The sequence below is a fragment of the Phalangium opilio genome, unplaced genomic scaffold, assembly GCF_054372755.1.
Source record: "Phalangium opilio isolate 3A_F unplaced genomic scaffold, DU_Popi_V2 ptg000217l_1, whole genome shotgun sequence".
NCBI classification, from domain to species: domain Eukaryota; kingdom Metazoa; phylum Arthropoda; class Arachnida; order Opiliones; family Phalangiidae; genus Phalangium; species Phalangium opilio.
Window position 1 is genome coordinate 13859440 of NW_028324218.1, and position 20188 is coordinate 13879627.

General features: G+C 37.9%; 1 protein-coding gene across 1 annotated transcript; it reads right to left on the minus strand.

The window, feature by feature from the left end:
* Nucleotides 1-3830: 3830 nt before the first annotated feature.
* LOC149616721 (uncharacterized) lies at nt 3831-4223 on the minus strand. The gene is made up of 2 exons (XM_089856196.1): nt 4105-4223; nt 3831-4047 (listed from the first exon to the last, which is right to left on the minus strand). The coding sequence occupies exons 1-2, from the start codon at nt 4221-4223 to the stop codon at nt 3831-3833; spliced, it is 336 nt and encodes a 111-aa protein (XP_089712322.1).
* Between the last annotated feature and the right edge of the window lie 15965 nt (nt 4224-20188).

Sequence of the window (20188 nt, forward strand, 5' to 3'; positions counted from 1 at the left end):
GTTACAAATTTTGACGATACCCTTACAAAATAACTATACGTTAGATAGATTTGAAAACGGTCTTAAATGAAAGCCCCATATCCATAGTTGGCGCCTATTTTTTTTTTTCATCAAGAAAAATTAAGTTTAAGTACTGTTTTTCATAGCTTTAATTACATGCTCCGACTTACGTGGTTTGCCCTGAAACTATGGAACCTACGACTTTTTAGCATGAGTTATATAGTGTATGAAGCGAGTTTGGTCGTTTTACCGCGGTTATAGTCAAATTCTTAGAACAAATAGCTAGCTTAAAGGGTGGGTGAAGAGGAAAATCAAGTGATTTTTTATCGATTCTATTACTAAAATTAATACCTGTTTGCATAGTAAAAAGTTCAGGCAATATCTCTAAAGTTTTTAAAAAACAAAATAAATGCCGATTTTCGCCTTTTTTTAAAAAATTTTACCTAACCCCCCACGACCAATCACAAGGCGCCCTCTATCGGACGCATTCAACAGGTCGAAAAGTTCACGCGAGTCGCGCCTTTTCCGTAGCGTCTGTCTGCTTCTGTTGAGTGTTGACAAGTTCTTAATAAACGAGTTGTTTACTTTTATACTTTTGACTGCGTTTTACATAAAAAAAATATCTAATTGACTAATTTCTGGTAAGTTTTTACGTCCGTGAACGCCATTTATTCTAAATTATCTGATAATAATCACATAATCGTCGAATATTTCGCGAAAAAATGCTCGAAGTGATGATAATTCTCCAAAAGCCTAGGTTTATCGCTCAATATATCAGAATGCCAGGGGAAATTTGCGCAGTACCCGGTTGTCCCAATACAGCGGAAAACTCTCAAGGGAAAGGCATTAATTTTCATAGTTTTCCAAAAAATCCTGATATACGACAATTGTGGTGTAATGCACTGAATAAAAGTGAAGGCTGGGTTCCCAGGAATAAATTAACAGTGTGCTCAAGGCATTTCACTCCAAGTTCGTATGGTTCAAGTGAAGTTCGAAAAACTTTGAAAAGAAATGCAGTTCCAAGTGTTTGGGGACCCATATCAGCTCGAAAAGTACAAAAACTTACTAATATGGATATTAATCGAGAAACTGATGCAAACGTTGGAACGTCTGGGATTAAAAAAACAACAGACGCTTCCTCAAAAATTTCACAGGTAATTATGGAAAGCCAAATGTTTTTTTTCTGATATTAGTTATGGTAATACTCACAATTGCTGAAACTTTCCATGATCTATTAGTTGAAAAACAAAGCCAAATGTCAGATCAAATCTAAGACACAACGTCAGAAGTCTTCTGCTGAACAAGACTGTGTTTTAAATCCTGTTTCCTCTGATGATGAGGATTATTGCGATATTGAGGAACCCGTGCCAGAATCTATAGGTTCTTCATCATCTACTGAAGCTTTGGGGATAGATTAAAGTTCATCATACAATCCTAGTTTTTCTGGCACTCAAGAAAGTGAAGATATAGATTCAGAAGACGAGTTAGTTCATAGTTCATACTAGCTTTACATTCGATGATTCGGGGGGGGGGGAGATGGACTGTTTATTTTAATTCTATACTATTATTGGATTAGGTATGAAGAGGGGACTATTCCTGAGAGCAAGCCCCATTTAGAGGATAAATATCTGGTTTTCCTCTCGCAATTGGTTCTCTTATTTAAAATTTGTCGAAGACCAGATTGCCAAAGCCCCATCACCCATTTGGCTAGAAAGGTATCGGGAACATGCTTGACAATCACATCTGAATGCTTAGCTGGTCATGTAGACAATTGGGAAAGCCAACCAAGATTCGGATTAACTGCTTGGGGAAATTACCTTCTGGCAGCATCTATGTATTTTTCCGGCGAAATACCTTCCAAGTTTCTGCGAGTTTTTAAAAATTTAAATATTAGAGTTTTCTCATCCAGAATGTATTTTGTTTATCAACGGATGTTTCATCCTATAATTGAAAAGGTATTGCTTGGATATTCGCAGAAAGTTAGAGCTCATTTAAAATAAATTGTATCATAGCTGTGGGTCAGCGAACAAGAAAAAATGCTCCTATCAGATCCTTCGAAGAAATACACCTTGTGTGGTGATGGGCGTGCTGATAGCCCTGGTTTTTCTGCTAAGTATGGGACATACACGTTCATGGATGCAGAAACCAACAAAATAGTTCATATTGAACTCGTTCAAGTACTAAAATATCTGGTTACTTTTATTGAATTTTTATTCAATTACAATCTCTGGTATTTCAGTCAACTGACGTAACTGCTTCGAACCAGATGGAACTCGAGGGTTTGAAAAGAGGCTTGGAATTTTTCTTTAACATGATGATTGGCGTTGCCAAAATTGTCTCCGACCGTAATCAGGGAGTAATTGCTTTTTTGAGAAAGATGCACCCTGAAATTGTGCATGAATTTGACAACTGGCACTGTGCCAAAAGTAAGAGTTAATGCAAAACTTAAAATCCTGGGAGTTTTGTTATTAAAGAATTGATTTGGGAAAGAAGTGTAGCAACGCTTTATATTTAGAGAATAACTATTTGGTTTTATGTTTAGACATAAAGAAGAAATTAGTTGCAATTGGGAAAGTGAAAAAATACAATGCCATAAATTGGTGGATACCTGCAATTAGTAATCATGTTTATTGGGTTGGGGCAACATCGACGACCAAAGAAGAAAGAAAGGCTAAGTGGACCTCTCTACTTAACCACATTACTAATGTTCACGAAGGCCATGGCGAAGAATACCCAAAATGTTTGCATGGGCTAATTGTAGAGCAAGATACGAGAGTATGGCTTTCAAGAGGTGAGAAGTTCTAATACAAGCATCATGTTGACAAACCTAAATGTTTTTCTTTCCTTATTTAGGAACTAAATTATTTGACGAGCTCAGCAAAGTCATAAATTCTCCATACACACTTGCAGCTATTTATCAGCTTTCCAGCAAATATCAGACATACTCGGTGGAAGTATTTCACTCTGTGCTGAATTCTTTCTGCCCTAAAATGTATCATTTTACAAAAGATTCCATGTGGCCAAGGTTTGTCTCCTCCCAATTATTTTTAGGTGCCAAGTATATATAAATGTGAAGATAATTTTGAAAAACAGGGTATGTCTTGCTGCGCTTCATTACAACGAAAATGGGCAAAAAAAACAAGCTGTAACAGCTGAAGGAGACGAACGTTATTACATAAGCTATCCGAAAGCTAAAGCTGGTGCTCCTACGGTGAAAAAAGTCTTAGAGGAAAGCACCTATGGTAAATTGAACTTCTGTGTTTCTCAAGTTGTCAGTGTGTATACGAAGCTATTGCACTTGCAGAATATGCCCAAAAATTAATGGATATGGCTTATGAACAAGCTGTTACACTGCCAGTGGCAAGTCATTTGGTCAGTTCTCCTTCAGTTGTAGCAACTCTATCATCTTTGTATAAGAAGGATGTCAGCAAAGCTGACTTAGTTGCAAAATTCAGAACAAGATTTCAAAAATAATGATTTACTTATTTTTCCCAAATTATTATTAAAACATAAAAGGAGACAAACTTGTGTTAATAAAATACTTTATTTAAAAACAAAATGAAAGAAAAGTTTTAATTGTTCATCCTAGGATATTTGAACCCACAATAATCTTCTGAGGGCCATGTTTCCCGAATTTTTGCAATGGCACAGCTAGGGATAGGGGTGCGTCGCTTGCGGCCTAAGCGCTTAAAAACAATCCTGACAAACTGCCGATAAGCAACATATCTATAACGCCTAAAAATAAAATCGTCATCAGGCTTAGTTTTCGAGTCGCTTGAAACAATAAAATCCTCACAGTGGCCTGCCTATCTTATTAAAAAGCTGAATGCCTACTCATGAATGTTATTCTCATTTTCGTCACTAGTGTCGTCTACATACGCGTAGTAGGCTGGCCCAACAACATCTAAATCTAAACAATTCAGTTTAAATTTCCTCCAATCTACTACGCATTCCAAATCCGGTGTTAACTCGGTCACCTTGACCATTTCCCGACAACACAAACTTTCATGTACTGTATCCATTGGGATACAATGGTTACAAATACACCTAATATGAAACAAATTAATTTTCGAATCCATGAAGCGAAACTAACGTACAACTAACCAGTTTGTGTTGCCCACACGTTGCTGGGCATTACCAAGATCAATATTTTGGTCATTTTCATCGTTTTCACTATCATCATCGCTATTAACCAAAAACTCTGGGTGGTCAATCAAAAGCATATGGTAGGACACCCAAATCTTCAGTTGGTGGTTCCATACCCTAAATTATGTTCAAGACTTCATGGGGGATAAGATCATAAGACACCAACTTAACGCCTCCAAAACCCCCATTGCATAACATTGAAAATATTGTTCCTTTTGCCTTTCTAGATTATTATATCCGTATTATAAGTTCTTTAGAAAGATTAACCGATATATTTTCCAAAATATTTCCCTGCTGTGTTGCCTACACATTGCAAATATTTGCCCCCATAATTTTAGCAGCATAAACTATAAAGGATGCAAGTGTTGTTAGCAAAAAGCAGGCATATTTACACTAAGCCTTGGCCACTGGAGAATTCGTTAGCATTTTTTCGCGAAATATTCGACGATTATGTGATTATTATCAGATAATTTAGAATAAATGGCGTTCACGGACGTAAAAACTTACCAGAAATTAGTCAATTAGATATTTTTTTTATGTAAAACGCAGTCAAAAGTATAAAAGTAAACAACTCGTTTATTAAGAACTTGTCAACACTCAACAGAAGCAGACAGACCATAGAGATACAAGAGGAACAGTTGAGAGTCATTTTTGTGACGGTTTTAGGGCATTCGCCCCTTCGCATGTGTGATGGGGTGAAAGACTGGTGGCGCCCCCCTATCGACGAGCGAAGGAGTTATTAATAAGGATGAGCTTAGAGTAGTGGCACTCTATGTTAACTCCCTATAGGGAATAATAAGTCAAAACCTCGGAGATGCCATTACTCCATTTTACACGAGCTAAGAGCGGAAAAACGTATTTTATAAATTTTACACCTGTAAAATATTTTAAAAAACACTTGGAACTTGTATTTCTACTTACTTTCGAGGAAATACCACCGTTTTCTGAAGGTAAGAGTCTTTTTTTATACATTTATTAGTAATAAAAACATTTAAGGCGAGCTAAGCCTTGGTCTTGTAAAACACGGCAGATTAGTGATTAGCGCGAGGATTAGCGTCGTTTTCAAAATCACTCATCTGCCGTGTTTTACAAGACCAAGGCTTAGCTCGCCTTAAATGTTTTTATTACTAATAAATGTATAAAAAAAGACTCTTACCTTCAGAAAACGGTGGTATTTCCTCGAAAGTAAGTAGAAATACAAGTTCCAAGTGTTTTTTAAAAGATTTTACAGGTGTAAAATTTATAAAATACGTTTTTCCGCTCTTAGCTCGTATAAAATGGAGTAATGGCATCTCCGAGGGTTTGACTTATTATGCCCTATAGGGAGTTAACATAGAGTGCCACTACTCCTTATTAATAACTCCTTCGCTCGTCGATAGGGGGCGCCACCGGTCATTCACCCTATCACACATGCGAAGGAGGAGAAGCGAAAAATCCCTCACAAAAACGTTCAAGGACCGCTTTCCCCAATAGTTTGTCTAGGCTTTAATAGTGTTATAATGTCTATGAGACAGACGCTACGGAAAAGGCGCGACTCGCGTGAACTTTTCGACCTGTTGAATGCGTCCGATAGAGGGCGCCTTGTGATTGTTCGTGGGGGGTTAGGTAAAATTTTTTAAAAAAAGGCGAAAATCGGCATTTATTTTGTTTTTTAAAAACTTTAGAGATATTGCCTGAACTTTTTACTATGCAAACAGGTATTAATTTTAGTAATAGAATCGATAAAAAATCACTTGATTTTCCTCTTCACCCACCCTTTAATGGACATTTTATCTTTTCTCTGCTTAGGTTAAAGCAGAAGCGCATGACATACGAAGTGATTTTCTAGACTCTTTGGTAGACCCGTCTTATACGGAAAGATTTTTATTCAAGTCGGCACTAGCCACCTATGGGGGGATACTGACAAGAACTGCATCGATTTATTAGGGTTGCCGTCTGGCGAGAATAAGGGGAACTATTTCTAGGCGGTGACATATGCGTACGCACCTACAAAATCCACCCGAACCCCACCCGCTTGGATTTCTCGGCGCGAGAGGAAAAATAAAGTTGGAAAGGGGGCTGACATTCCCCCCCCCTTGATGGTAAAAGCTTTCCGTATAAGACGGCCGCTATGTTATGCATAATAGAAAATCACTTCGTATGTCATGCGCTTCTGGTTAAAGCTATTTAAACTAAATTCCCAATAAAAGATTATTAAACTTGATTACCTTGTGGGTGCTTGTAGGTACTTGTGGGTACTTGTGGGTAGGTGCTTTGCCCGGGTGCTTGTAGGTACTTGTGGGTGCTTGTGGGTACTTGTAGGTGCTTATGGGTACTTGTAGGTGCTTGTGGGTACTTGTGTGTTCTTGTGGGTACTTGTAGGTGCCTGTAGGTACTTGTGGGTGCTTGTAGGTACTTGTGGGTACTTGTGGGTACTTGTAGGCACTTGTGGGTGCATGTAGGTACTTGTGGGTACTTGTGGGTGTTTGTAGGTACTTGTGGGTGTTTGTAGGTACTTGTGGGTGCTTGTAGGTACTTGTGGGTGCTTGCCCTGGGTACTTGTAGGTGCTTGTAGGTAATTGTGGGTGCTTGTAGGTACTTGTGGATGCTTGTAGGTACTTGTGGGTGCTTGTAGGTACTTGTGGGTGCTTGTAGGTACTTTTGGGTGCTTGTAGGTATTGTGGGTATTTCTAGGTACTTGTGGGTACTTGTAAGTACTAGTAGGTACTTGTGGGTGCTTGTAGGTACTTGTGGGTGCTTGTAGGTACTTGTGGTTGCTTGTAGGTACTTATGGGTGCTTGTAGGTACTTGTGGGTGCTTGAAGGTACTAGTGGGTACTAGTAGGTACTTGTGGGTACTAGTAGGTACTTGTGGGTACTAGTAGGTACTTGTGGGTACTAGTAGGTACTTGTGGGTACTAGTAGGTACTTGTGGGTTCTTGTAGGTACTTGTGGGTACTTGTAGGTACTTGTGGGTGCTTGTGGGTGTTTGTGGGTACTTGTGGGTGTTTGTGGGTACTTGTGGGTGTTTGTGGGTACTTGTGGGTGTTTGTGGGTACTTATGGTTGTTTGTGGGTACTTGTGGGTGCTTGTAGGTAATTGTGGGTACTTGTGGGTGCTTGTAGGTACTTGTGGGTACTTTCGGGTTCTTGTAGGTACTTGTGGGTACTTGTGGGTTCTTGTAGGTACTTGTGGGTACTTGTGGGTTCTTGTAGGTACTTGTAGGAACTTGTGGGTGCTTGAAGGTACTAGTGGGTACTTGTGGGTACTAGTAGGTACTTGTGGGTACTAGTAGGTACTTGTGGGTACTAGTAGGTACTTGTGGGTACTAGTAGGTACTTGTGGGTACTAGTAGGTACTTGTGGGTGCTTGTAGGTACTTGTAGGTACTTGTGGGTGCTTGTAGGTACTTGTAGGTACTTGTGGGTGCTTGTGGGTGTTTGTAGGTACTTGTGGGTACTTGTGGGTGTTTGTGGGTACTTGTGGGTGTTTGTGGGTACTTATGGGTTATTGTAGGTACTTGTGGGTGCTTGTAGGTAATTGTGGGTACTTGTGGGTGCTTGTAGGTACTTGTGGGTACTTGTGGGTACTTGTGGGTACTTGTGGGTTCTTGTAGGTACTAGTGGGTTCTTGTAGGTACTTGTGGGTACTTGAGGGTTCTTGTAGGTACTTGTGGGTAGGTGCTTTGCCCGGGTGCTTGTAGGTGCTTGTGGGTAGGTGCTTTGCCCGGGTGCTTGTAGGTGCTTGTGGGTAGGTGCTTTGCCCGGGTGCTTGTAGGTGCTTGTGGGTAGGTGCTTGTAGGTGCTTGTGGGTAGGTGCTTGTAGGTGCTTGTGGGTAGGTGCTTTGCCCGGGTGCTTGTAGGTGCTTGTGGGTAGGTGCTTTGCCCGGGTGCTTGTGGGTAGGTGCTTTGCCCGGGTGCTTGTAGGTACTTGTGGGTAGGTCCTTTGCCCGGGTGCTTGTAGGTGCTTGTGCGTACTTGTAGGTACTTGTGCGTACTTGTAAGTACTTGTGGGTGCTTGTAGGTACTTGTAGGTACTTGTGGGTACTTGTGGGTGCTAGTAGGTGCTTGTAGGTACTTGTGGGTGCTTGTAGGTACTTGTGGGGGCTTGTGGGTGCTTGTAAGTACTTGTGGGTGCTTGTGGGTGCTTGTAGGTACTTGCCTCGGGTACTTGTGGGTGCTTGTAGGTGCTTGTGGGTGCTTGTAGGTACTTGAGGGTGCTTGTAGGTACTTGTGGGTACTTGTGGGTGCTTGTAGGTACTTGTGGGTATTTGTTGGTGCTTGTGGGTACTTGTGGGTGCTAGTAGGTACTTGTGGGTGCTTGTAGGTACTTGTGCGTGCTTGTAGGTACTTGTGGGTACTTGTGGGGGCTTGTGGGTACTTGTAGGTACTTGTGGGTACTTGTGGGTACTTGTAGGTACTTGTGGGTGCTTGTAGGTACTTGTGGGTGCTTGTAGGTACTTGTGGCTGCTTGTAAGTACTTGTGGGTGCTTGTGGATGCTTGTGGGTGCTTGTAGGTACTTGCCTTGGGTACTTGTGGGTGCTTGTGGGTGCTTGCCCCGGGTACTTGTGGTTGCTTGTAGGTGCTTGTGGGTGCTTGTAGGTACTTGAGGGTGCTTGTAGGTACTTGTGGGTACTTGTGGGTGCTTGTAGGTACTTGTGGGTACTTGTGGGTGCTTGTAGGTACTTATAAATAAATAGAAGCTAGTTCTCATACAAATAAAATGGCGCAACGCGGCAGCACTTAGCAATCGCCTACAGAAGAGTAGGGGCGTGCGCGAGGTACATTGGGAGAGATACGGTGCCGCAGGTCGCCCATCACCCTTTCCAATCCATCTCAACTCCCTTATCCCTGTCCCAAACTCCGCGACTTCCAACGACTAGCATAGCCCACTCGATCACGCTCTCTTTTCCCCGGCTACAAATTTTGAAGATGGAACTTTTTAGGCGTATTAACAATCTTGGATTATCTTTGTGAACTTTTAGGGTAGCCCTGACTATATTTTGTTTAAGGTTTTAAGCTTAATATCAAACAGACGTTAGTTAATGCTACAAAAAAGGTTGAAATTGACAATCTCGGATCGTCTTTGTGAAGTTTTAAGGATATCCGAATTTCATATTGGGCTTATGACAATTTTGAGCTTAATGATAAACGGACATAAATCAGCAATTTTAAAAACTTTGTAAAATTGTCAATTTGGTCCTATTTCTGGAATTTTTAGGGGGGCGCCTCGCGTTTCAATAAATGATTGTAAAAAATTATATTATGTTAATTACAATAAGAATACAAACTTTTATTAATTTACTTTTTTTTTGAAGTATCATTATAAATAAACGTCTGTTTGAGCTAAAGTTATGTTCCCATTTATATATGTTTCTGCTTAGTGCAGATTTTGAAAATTTAAAACAGTTTCTTAACATTCTTAATTAAAATGAAGACTGAAGGGACAGATATTAATCAAAAATGTCTTGATTAGAATCAAGACCTAAAAAGTATCGATAAGACTGAGGTTATCACTTGTCTGAAGGATCAGATATTAATTTTTCTTTTTAATTGAAACTTAAATGCATGCTTAAGAAAAAACAACGTTCCATTACCGTTTTCCGTTGAAATAAATTATTTTACTGGTAATCAATTTCAAAAATTTACTTATCTCGGCTTTTCGACCACAATTCCATTCCCCGAAAACATTTTATCATTACATTAATTACTTTTGGGAGATAACGTGTCAAAATACCCTATAAAACAATAAAAAACTGTAATAGCGGTCTGTTTAGCCATGACAACAACCTTTTAAAAGTTACAAGCACTATATAACCCTTTCGAGACTAACAGGACCTGAGCAAACTATAGCGTAACCTACTAGTAGTACGACCAGGGAGAATTGATGTAAACTGGAGTTGAAATTTCATCATGTGCGTCCTGCGGCCCTGAAACTCTCCCATAGTCCCAATGTGTGTAGAACATAATTTTTTCGCGGTTATCTGCCAAAATCAATCTATCTAGGTAGTGCCGCCTCCTCACTTGAATTTTTCATGATACAATAAGGTTTGAATGAACAAAATTCTAGATTACTATTTTCACTACTATGTCCCTCTGCCAACTTGAAGCAAACTGTCCTCTCTTTTTGCTGCTCATTACCGGTGCCATTCCCTTGACTTTCTGTTCGTTATAACTACTATCATGAGTTTATTTATTTCAAACGAAAACATAAAAAAATGGATTCTTTTTCCTTTTGTGCTACTTAAATTTTCAAATGTATATAACGTTGTGCCGTGCCATATCAAATAGTCTCTAACTATTGTTAGAAACTAGAGAGAGAAATTGGGCAGTAACACTGATCATGCCCTGAACTATGTGAAAGAGCAATACGACGGTTGACTGAAGTACACTTGATATTACATCATTTTGCAAAACTGCGAGTAAAAATCTTACTGTCCCTATTGAATTTGGCGCCATTGGTTTTAGAATAATTAAAATGTTCCACTGCGAAGCGTGCCGGTCACGTATGGGGATGTAACGTCTTTAGGAACCTTTTAAAACGCAAAACCATACACGTACTCTCCCAAAAGTAATTAATGTAATGATAAAATGTTTTCGGGGAATGGAATTGTGGTCGAAAAGCCGAGATAAGTAAATTTTTGAAATTGGTTACCAGTAAAATAATTTATTTCAACGGAAAACGGTAATGGAACGTTGTTTTTTCTTAAGCATGCATTTTAGTTTCAATTAAAAAGAAAAATTAATATCTGATCCTTCAGACAAGTGATAACCTCAGTCTTATCGATACTTTTTAGGTCTTGATTCTAATCAAGACATTTTTGATTAATATTTGGAATGGTTTTAAGGTGGTGTTTATTATTTGAAGTTACGTCTATTTCTCCATAAATCGAGAAGAATTTTAAAAGAAAGTACTAGCTTGTGGCCCCGGATATTCACTTATAACGTAAGTAAATTTATTGAAGTTGGGATTAGGGGGTTATAATTTTTTGTTAGGGCATCGAGGGGCTATTCACTGTGATTATCTGTACTTCTTTTAATGGGTATTTCGTTTTACCACTGTTAAAGGATGCGCATCCTGGGGGTACTCACTCACATTTTCCGTTCGTGTCACACTATTATAACTGAAGTAAAAAAATGTTAGTAATAATTTTAAAACAGTAGCGCATCGAGGGGCTATTCACTCAAATTTTCTGTACTCCTGTATGCTACGATGTGGCTGCTTTACGAGCCCTTGGGTCGTCATGTTCTATAGCATAGCTACCCTACACCGTCCCAAGCACTGAGGACAACATCTTCCCCCTGTCGCCTAAATCGCCTGCCTTCAGAAGCAAGGTCTAAACAATAACTTCTCCCCGTCCTCTACCCACTACAGTACCGAGGATTTCCGAATCGAATAATTGAAATTTTACCATTAACTGCCCCCCTCAATTAAGCACGCCCACTAGTCACACTCGAGTTTAGTCTAGTCCTGATATAGTCAATGTCAAGTTATATTCAAACATTTTAAGAGTAATAAAATTAATTTGTGTGATGCGAAAGCTTTTGTGATAAAACATGCGTTCAGTCCTTAATTACTTTTCCTTATTTTATGACTCTAATATTCGCCTTATAGACAAGAGAGTGTCAGGATAAAAGTGATGTGTTTTGAAAAATTGGAAACACAATATTTAGGGAGGGCTTAAGCCCTCCCAAATTCTAGACCCTGGCGACGCCACTGACCTACAAGTACCCACGAGCCATGTTTTTCTTGTTTAATATCCCTCTAACGGCGTGAATTCGTGAATCACGACAAAAACGCCGTAAGTCCAATATAAAAAAATTAGGGCTTAAATGCGTGTCTCTAACAGTGGCAAAACGCCGTAACTCCAATACCCAAGACAACGTAAGTCAAAGTATGTGTTAATAATGATAAAAATCAATACTTAAACTTAATGGATCTTAATGAAACTAAAAAATGCGCTACATTGAACTGTTCTCTTTAATTTAAGATGGTTCCCAAACGTATCGAATGAATAGTTTTCCTCATATGCCTGCTTACATAATCCTCATTTTTATAAAATTCCCATGTTATGTCTATGGAAGAATATTGTATCTTTCACCAAATGTCGGATTAATTTTATGGATTCTAAAACCACCCTTAACAACATTTTTCTTTATAGAATTAACTATTAGTTGGATCTCTCTGAAATTTTAACCACAAAATTAGGGCCCAAATTTTAGTTCACTGGCAAAATATCAAAGCAGCAAACACAATACGTAAAAAGTTACGGCCAATCAAAGAACCCTCCTTTAGCATTAGAGGCAGTATCAAGTCTTATCTAAGAGAGTGACCGCTCTCCTAGAATACAGAATAAGCAGTCGTCCGAGGTAGGGAGTTGCCTATCCTATAGCGTCAAAACATATTTCCTCACTCGCATTGATTCTTTTTCCATGCTTTTTATTGGAAAACAATTCGGAAGTGGACCCGGTTTTAGAGCATTTTTAATCGGATTTTTTTTCGTGGCCAAATATTAAATAAGAAGTCAAGTTAGTTCTAATTTATATTTTGAGACCTATTTCATAATTTCCTGTCCGTTATTTGACAGGCGGTGAAATTAAATTTCTCGGAAAATCTAAGCATTGGTCCAACGGCGCCACAGCCGCCACTTAATTTTAACTTCCTTCGGACCAAGGCCTAATTCTAGACGGCCGCTTTGCGGAATTTCTTCGCCTTAAAAAGAACTCCAACTTTGAATGTTCATTATTCGTCAAATAAGGGACGGAGAATAAAAAATAGGTCTCAAAATATAATTTTCAACTTACTTGACTTCTTATTTAAAATTCGGCCACCAAAAAAAATCGGTAAATATTAAAAACGCCATCGCAAAGCCAACTTCTTCTTAGCCAAGACTTAATTTCCACCGCGCCGACAGACGCAGACGCGATCCATTTTCGCTCCCAAAATCACATGCTAAACCGGAAGTGAGTAAGTTAGTGCGCGTGGGCGCTAAAGATTTGGGCAACTATTTCTTCGGGAGTTAAGCGGTGTATGAATCCGCTGAGCTTTACGCCGACACTTATTATGAACTCCTGCCTACGTTTATAGGTAGCTGGGGAATCATTGCATTTTAAACGGTTAATAATACTTCACGAGAAAGATTAAAGTAAATATGAAACTTTAAATTATTGAAAACGAAGTGAAGTTGTGTTTTCGCGAAACATTAGAAGCGACACTGAGAATATTTCTGTCCACGTCTACACTAAGTAAGAATGGTGAGAAGTGAGGGAGTACTGAGTACTCTAGTAAGCGTGGAACCATACGAGACTCGTGTCGCACCTAAATTAGGGATATCAACTTGGCACAAACCCAGTTTTCGGTTAACTGGTCTTTGAAAAAGGCCGGTTTAACCGATCCAAAAATAAAAAAAATTGACAAAAACAGAAGCACTTAGCAATGTGAGGAGTAACGAAACATTGAAGCTTTTTTTACCCTTCAGAAATCATGCAAATAAACTGACGTCGCTGACTCACTGCGTCACTACAAAATGCTGGGCATAAAATTCAAGTGATTGAAACGTGAATAGTGAACTCAAAAAAAAAAATAAAAACGTTTCGATTTTAACCAAAGAATTAAAAAACCGAAAAAGACGGTGCTCGGGATTAGAAAAACGGTTTTCGGTTAAATCAGGCTGTTTATGATATCCCTAATATAAATATTGGGGGGGGGGGGGTGTTCCCATTCAACCGAATCTCATTGGACAGAATCGCATTCGACAGAAAATGTTTGGCTAGAATTTCAAAATCTAGCCCAACGGCGGGTTTCAATTGAGGTGGAATATTTTATAACATTTTTAAAGTCAGTTTAGGTTAGGTTTGGTTTTAATTGGTTTATTGATAGGTTATTGTTTTGGTTTGGTTAGGTTAGGTTAGTAATATTTTGTAAATCATTTAACTATGGTACGCGTTTTCCAAAATATTCATGTTTAGCTTCATTGACTTCTCAAATAATATGCCTTTTCCAAAACATTACTGTTATGTTATGAGAGGTTTGGTTTGGCTTAGTTAGGTTAATAATATTTTATAAATCATTAAACTATGGTACGCTTTTTCCAAAATATTCATGTTTAGCTTCATTGACTTCTCAAATAATATGCCTTTTCCAAAACATTACTGTTATGTTATGTGAGGTTTGGTTTGGCTTAGTTAGGTTAATAATGTTTTATAAATCAATTAACTATGGTACGCCTTTTCCAAAATATTCATGTTTAGCTTCATTGACTTCTCAATAATATGACTTTTCCAAAACATTACTGTTATGTTATGTGAGGTTTGGTTTGGCTTAGTTAGGTTAATAACGTTTTATAAATCAATTAACTATGGTACGCCTTTTCCAAAATATTCATGTTTAGCTTCATTGACTTCTCAAATAATATGCCTTTTCCAAAACATTACTGTTATGTTATGTGAGGTTTGGTTTGGCTTAGTTAGGTTAATAATGTTTTATAAATCAATTAACTATGGTACGCCTTTTCCAAAATATTCATGTTTAGCTTCATTGACTTCTCAAATAATATGCCTTTTCCAAAACATTACTGTTATGTTATGTGAGGTTTGGTTTGGCTTAGTTAGGTTAATAATGTTTTATAAATCAATTAACTATGGTACGCCTTTTCCAAAATAGTCATGTTTAGCTTCATTGACTTCTCAAATAATATGCCTTTTCCAAAACATTACTGTTATGTTATGTGAGGTTTGGTTTGGCTTAGTTAGGTTAATAATGTTTTATAAATCAATTAACTATGGTACGCCTTTTCCAAAATATTCATGTTTAGCTTCATTGACTTCTCAAATAATATGCCTTTTCCAAAACATTACTGTTATGTTATGTGAGGTTTGGTTTGGCTTAGTTAGGTTAATAATGTTTTATAAATCAATTAACTATGGTACGCCTTTTCCAAAATAGTCATGTTTAGCTTCATTGACTTCTCAAATAATATGCCTTTTCCAAAACATTACTGTTATGTTATGTGAGGTTTGGTTTGGCTTAGTTAGGTTAATAATGTTTTATAAATCAATTAACTATGGTACGCCTTTTCCAAAATATTCATGTTTAGCTTCATTGACTTCTCAAATAATATGCCTTTTCCAAAACATTACTGTTATGTTATGTGAGGTTTGGTTTGGTTAAGTTAGGTATTTCGGCAGTTATGTACTATATATATATATATATCTTTGGGAACGAATAGGTTTTTTTAGGGTTATTGTTTTCATACCTAAAAAACCAATATTCGAAAATATCTAGTTAATACTCTAAAACTGCAGCCAAAACCATGTAACCTGATAAATATGACTTAAAATAATAAAAAAAATCTACAATTCCATTTAAAAGGTAAATTTTCGGGGATCTGAAAGTATTTGGTTCTTCTAAACTAAAATAGGTGCTTAATATTCTACAGAATGTTCGCGTATGGTGCTCAATTTCTTTGACCATTATTTTATTACAAGTCAAAGAAATTCTTTGCTTTGCAAAGATGCAATCTTTGCGCTCCCGGGAATTAAATTCATTTTAGTTCCATCGGGTGTATATGCGCATGCATTCTTGTCCCAATGGACCGAACCCGAAACCCGGAGAAGTGCGGGTTTTCGCTCCGATGGGAATGTCCCATTGGACCGAATCCGCCAAAAGTGCGGGTTTTTTGGTTGATTGGGACTGGTTTCGGCCGAATGCGATTCGGTCCAATGGGGCAGAGAAAATATTGGTGTATTTAAATATAAGGATATAAAACTCAGTAAGAACAATCAGTAGAAAAAAAACGACGATAAAATATTTTAGTGAATAGTCTTATAACAAGACGGACCAAGGGCTCGTAATAGTAGCCACATCGTTCGAGTGAATAGCCCCTCTATACCCTACCCTTATGAGTGGATAACCCTCTATACCTTACCCTAATGAGTGAATAGCGCTATCTTTTACAATGCTTAAATGAATTACCTTGCATAAAATCCGAGTTAATAGCCCCTCGATGCCCTACTCTAAACAGTGATAAAATTATAATCGTATAAATTTACTTATGCTGTAATTCTAATATTCCGGCGAATCAAAGAACAGATAGTTTTAGTGATAATCCCCTCGATGAGTTTACAACATAGACTTATGCCGTTGCACGCTTATCGCATCTTATAAATACCTAACAAGGACTTATGCCCAGAAACTTATGAAAGAGAAAGTTTAGTTATAGTGATTACCCATTTTAGTGATTATCCCCTCGAATTACCTTTAGCAATGCTAAAATGATCAAACGCATAACGCTCATTTAACACTATGTTAGCTCTATCTAAACCCTCATTAGAATTAACCGCCAAAACGTTCCAGTCAAACATAATATAGATGACGATAGCTACCGAACGAGAACAAAACACACGAGGAGCACGGTAGGAAACGGGGAAAATCGTTATCATTTTAATTAGCACATGAATAAAAAGAAAATAAATATATAAACCCCAAACATACAAATTCATAAGTATCCGACCCCACAGATAAAAATTCAAAAGTATCCGACCCCATAGATTAAGAGGTACCCCACCCCACATCACCCCGACATTTTAGAGATAAAACTAAACTATAAAACCTCGCGATTTCTATCAAGTCTCTATGGCTCGGTGGTAGAATGTCTTACTACAGCGTCAGCGACCCGGGTTCGATTCCCGGCTGCGATCCGAAAAAAATTTTAATCAAAATTAAATCTCTAACTGAGCCCAGCTACCCTTTTAAGCTAAAATATAACGATAACGAAAGCAAAAACTCCGGGCCGGCCACAACTACTACTACTACTACTATTACGGCTCGGGTCAAACTAAGAGCCTATCGTATACTACGATGTGGCTAACAAACTATATAAGAGAGAATTTCTGTATTATTAATTTTGGCAAGAAATAAAATACCGATGAAAAAAATTTCATGAGCGCAGAAACAAATAAAAACATTGGAACTTACCTATATCAGGCCTTGTTTCAACATCGGCCACATTCTGCATACAACGATATAAGCATGCTACATACAGTGGACTAAATCTGTCACACTCTAGTGGATTGACGTCACTTCCGGCTTTTAATAGCTTCTCGACGATTTCAGTATAACCAAACCGGCAAGCCAAATTCAAAGGCGAAAAGAATCCACGGGAGCCTTCAGAATTCCAAAGTTCAACTTTTTCGAATTGTCTTTCCCGATACTGAACTAAAAGCTTTAACAGACTTTTGTTATCTTTGGATAAAGTGTCGATCAAGTTGCTCAGTGTATCAAGTTGACCTTCGCGGATTAGTACGTGTAGAGCGGTTTCTTTAGAGGCATTGTGGCAAGCTGGTGGATTCCTGGGATAATTTTCATCTAAAAATTTTATATAACTTCCTAAAATCTTCTCAGTTTCCTCGGAATTTTTGCCATTTCGAATGAGACCATCGAGGAAGGTTCGAATCACTGTAAATCCCGCTTTTAACATTATTTCTCGAGTCAAAATTGACAATTTATTCCGGGCGCCTGCGGTACTTTTCGTATTTTTAGCTAGGTACAAGAGGTAATCCATTACGAAATATTCAGCAAAGGTTCGATGCATAAACGTCAGATTTCCAATATAAACTCCCGCTTTTAAAAGTGAATCCTCAAGTAGGCCTTCTTCGTCCTCAGGTTCGGGGTACTTCAATTCTTCATATACGCTTTCAGAGAGTAAAAGTTGAAGAGCGTATTGTCTGTGTTTCTGAAGTATTTGTTTTTCCGCAATTTTTTGCGTGTTGGTCGAAGCTACCTTACCGTCCGTCGAGGATCCTTTTTCGGTATCATAAATTGCCATTTTACATTCAATAAAATCTTTGTATAAATCCATTAACGATACGTTGTCAATCATTGCAAATTGGCCATTTGAAATGTTACGGAGCATATATGACGCTAATAATTTGCATTGTAATGGGACTCCCATGAACTGTCTTTCGTTATCTTTTATAGAGTTGGATAAATTGTCAATTGATGTTGAGACGTATTTATTCAAACCTTGAAACGTTTCCGGGAATTTTATATTCAGGACATTGAAATGTTTTTGCAAATATTTAGCAATAAACTCCACTTGATCTTCTTTCGAAAATGGTACCATAGTATGGGCCCAAAAGCTGAAACAATTTTCCAACTGTTCCTTGGTATATGGCCTAGTTGATATTATAATTTTCTCGACACGAGTTTTCATCAACGCTTCTAGAATTTTTATGACCTGGCTATCATAAGTCGGACTAATTTCGTCAAATCCGTCGAAAAGTAACACCAGTCTCCCGTAATTGGTTAACGCATTTTCGAACAACTTTTCTTCAAACTGAGTATCTAATTTCGTGTTTTCGCTGCATGGTAAGATATATTTCAGCATAAAATTCGATACCTCTTTTGGATTTGAGATGGAAATTTCCTCTTCTATTAGCGGTTTTAAAGTCTTTGTGCACTCGTTTAAGTTAACTCTAATAACCCAATAATCCGGATATATATCTTTGATTTTTTGGCCCAACACAGAAAGCACGGTTGATTTTCCCATTCCGGGAGAGTCGGATATTATCAATGATTTGCCGGATTTTTCAATCAAGGTTTCTTCAGAATAGGAAGAGCTCAGATCTTTGACCATGTACTTTCGTAAACAATCCAGTTCACCACGTGACTTGTACCAAATTAACTTTGAATTTGAATCATACTTTAACCAATGAATGTTCTTATTTGGATATTGTTCGCATAAACGTTGAAAATGCTCATCTTCCGTTATTTGAACGCAGTTTTCTTGATTTGAGAAACGCGGATTGCATAGAGCTATTAATTCGGAAGAGTCTGATTCGTTTAAACATATATCATCAATAACGTACTTTAGTTGGAACTCTCGTGGAATATAATAATCCTCGACGTCACTCAGACTCTCGAGCTCCTTTCCGACCGTTTTGACTTTGTTTTTAATCAAATTAACTAGAGTTTCCCCTTTCAGAACTTCTTCAAATTGAATAAAATCCTCTTCGCAAAACAGATCTTTTAAACTCGAGTTTTCATTTCCTTGAAATTTGATTACTTTTCTCTGAGTTAGATCTTCCTGAGCTTCAATGGTCAACTCGTCCCAAGTGAGTCCATCATGCTTTATCACATGCTCTATCTTTAAATCTTGGTTATTCCCATCCGTTATTAAAACTAATTTGATATTAGTTTCAGTAGATATAATTTCGTCTCGCAAATCTTGCAGAAATTTCCAACGTTCGGTATTCGAGCCGAGTTCGCCAGCGCATTCGATTAATATTATGGTTTCTCCCAAATTTTCGTGTTTTAAAAATTCCTTCAAAGTGAAGAAAGTTTCCGTTGTTAATAAACTTTGCAATTCAAAGGCCAAAATTAAATTATTTCCCCGTGAACTTGGAATTGTCGTCAGAACCTTTGCCATAGCGATATCGGTTCCATACTGAGCCTGAATTTCACAAACTTTGACTGGTTTATTTTCGAAAAAGTTTATCAAACCATGCCAAGGATTTTTGGAATCTCCGATCTTTAATTTGATTAAATCGTTGATTTGTTTTCGGTATGTTTGGGATATGTCGTTATAAATCGTTTTCCTGACTTCAAAATCGGTTAAGGCATCTTCGGTTTTCTCGTTTAATTCGGGATAAAGTCGAAGCAAGCATTTAACGTATGGCACAAGTTGACGGATATCCGAATCAGAGTCGCAGGTAACGATATCACCTTGAAGATATAATTGTTGCAATTTTTGTTTTATCACGTCTTGTAATCGATAAAATGTTTGATTGTAGTCAAAAATTCTATTCGGGATTATTTTCAATTGCTGGAAAAGTTGCAAAAACTTTAATTCCGAATCGGTGAAAACGCTGACGTGGCATTGATCTTTCCCAACGAGTTTCGCTTGATACCGAACTTTCAAATCTTTTTGTGCTTTCGAGTTAGGTCCATCGGTGTATGTTAAATATGCCGTCGTATCTTGCGGTTCAATTTTATTCACTGCTTAGGCAAATTGCCAAAAATTGGCAAATTCTTTACCGAAAGATTTGTTTTGCCTTGTCCCCAAT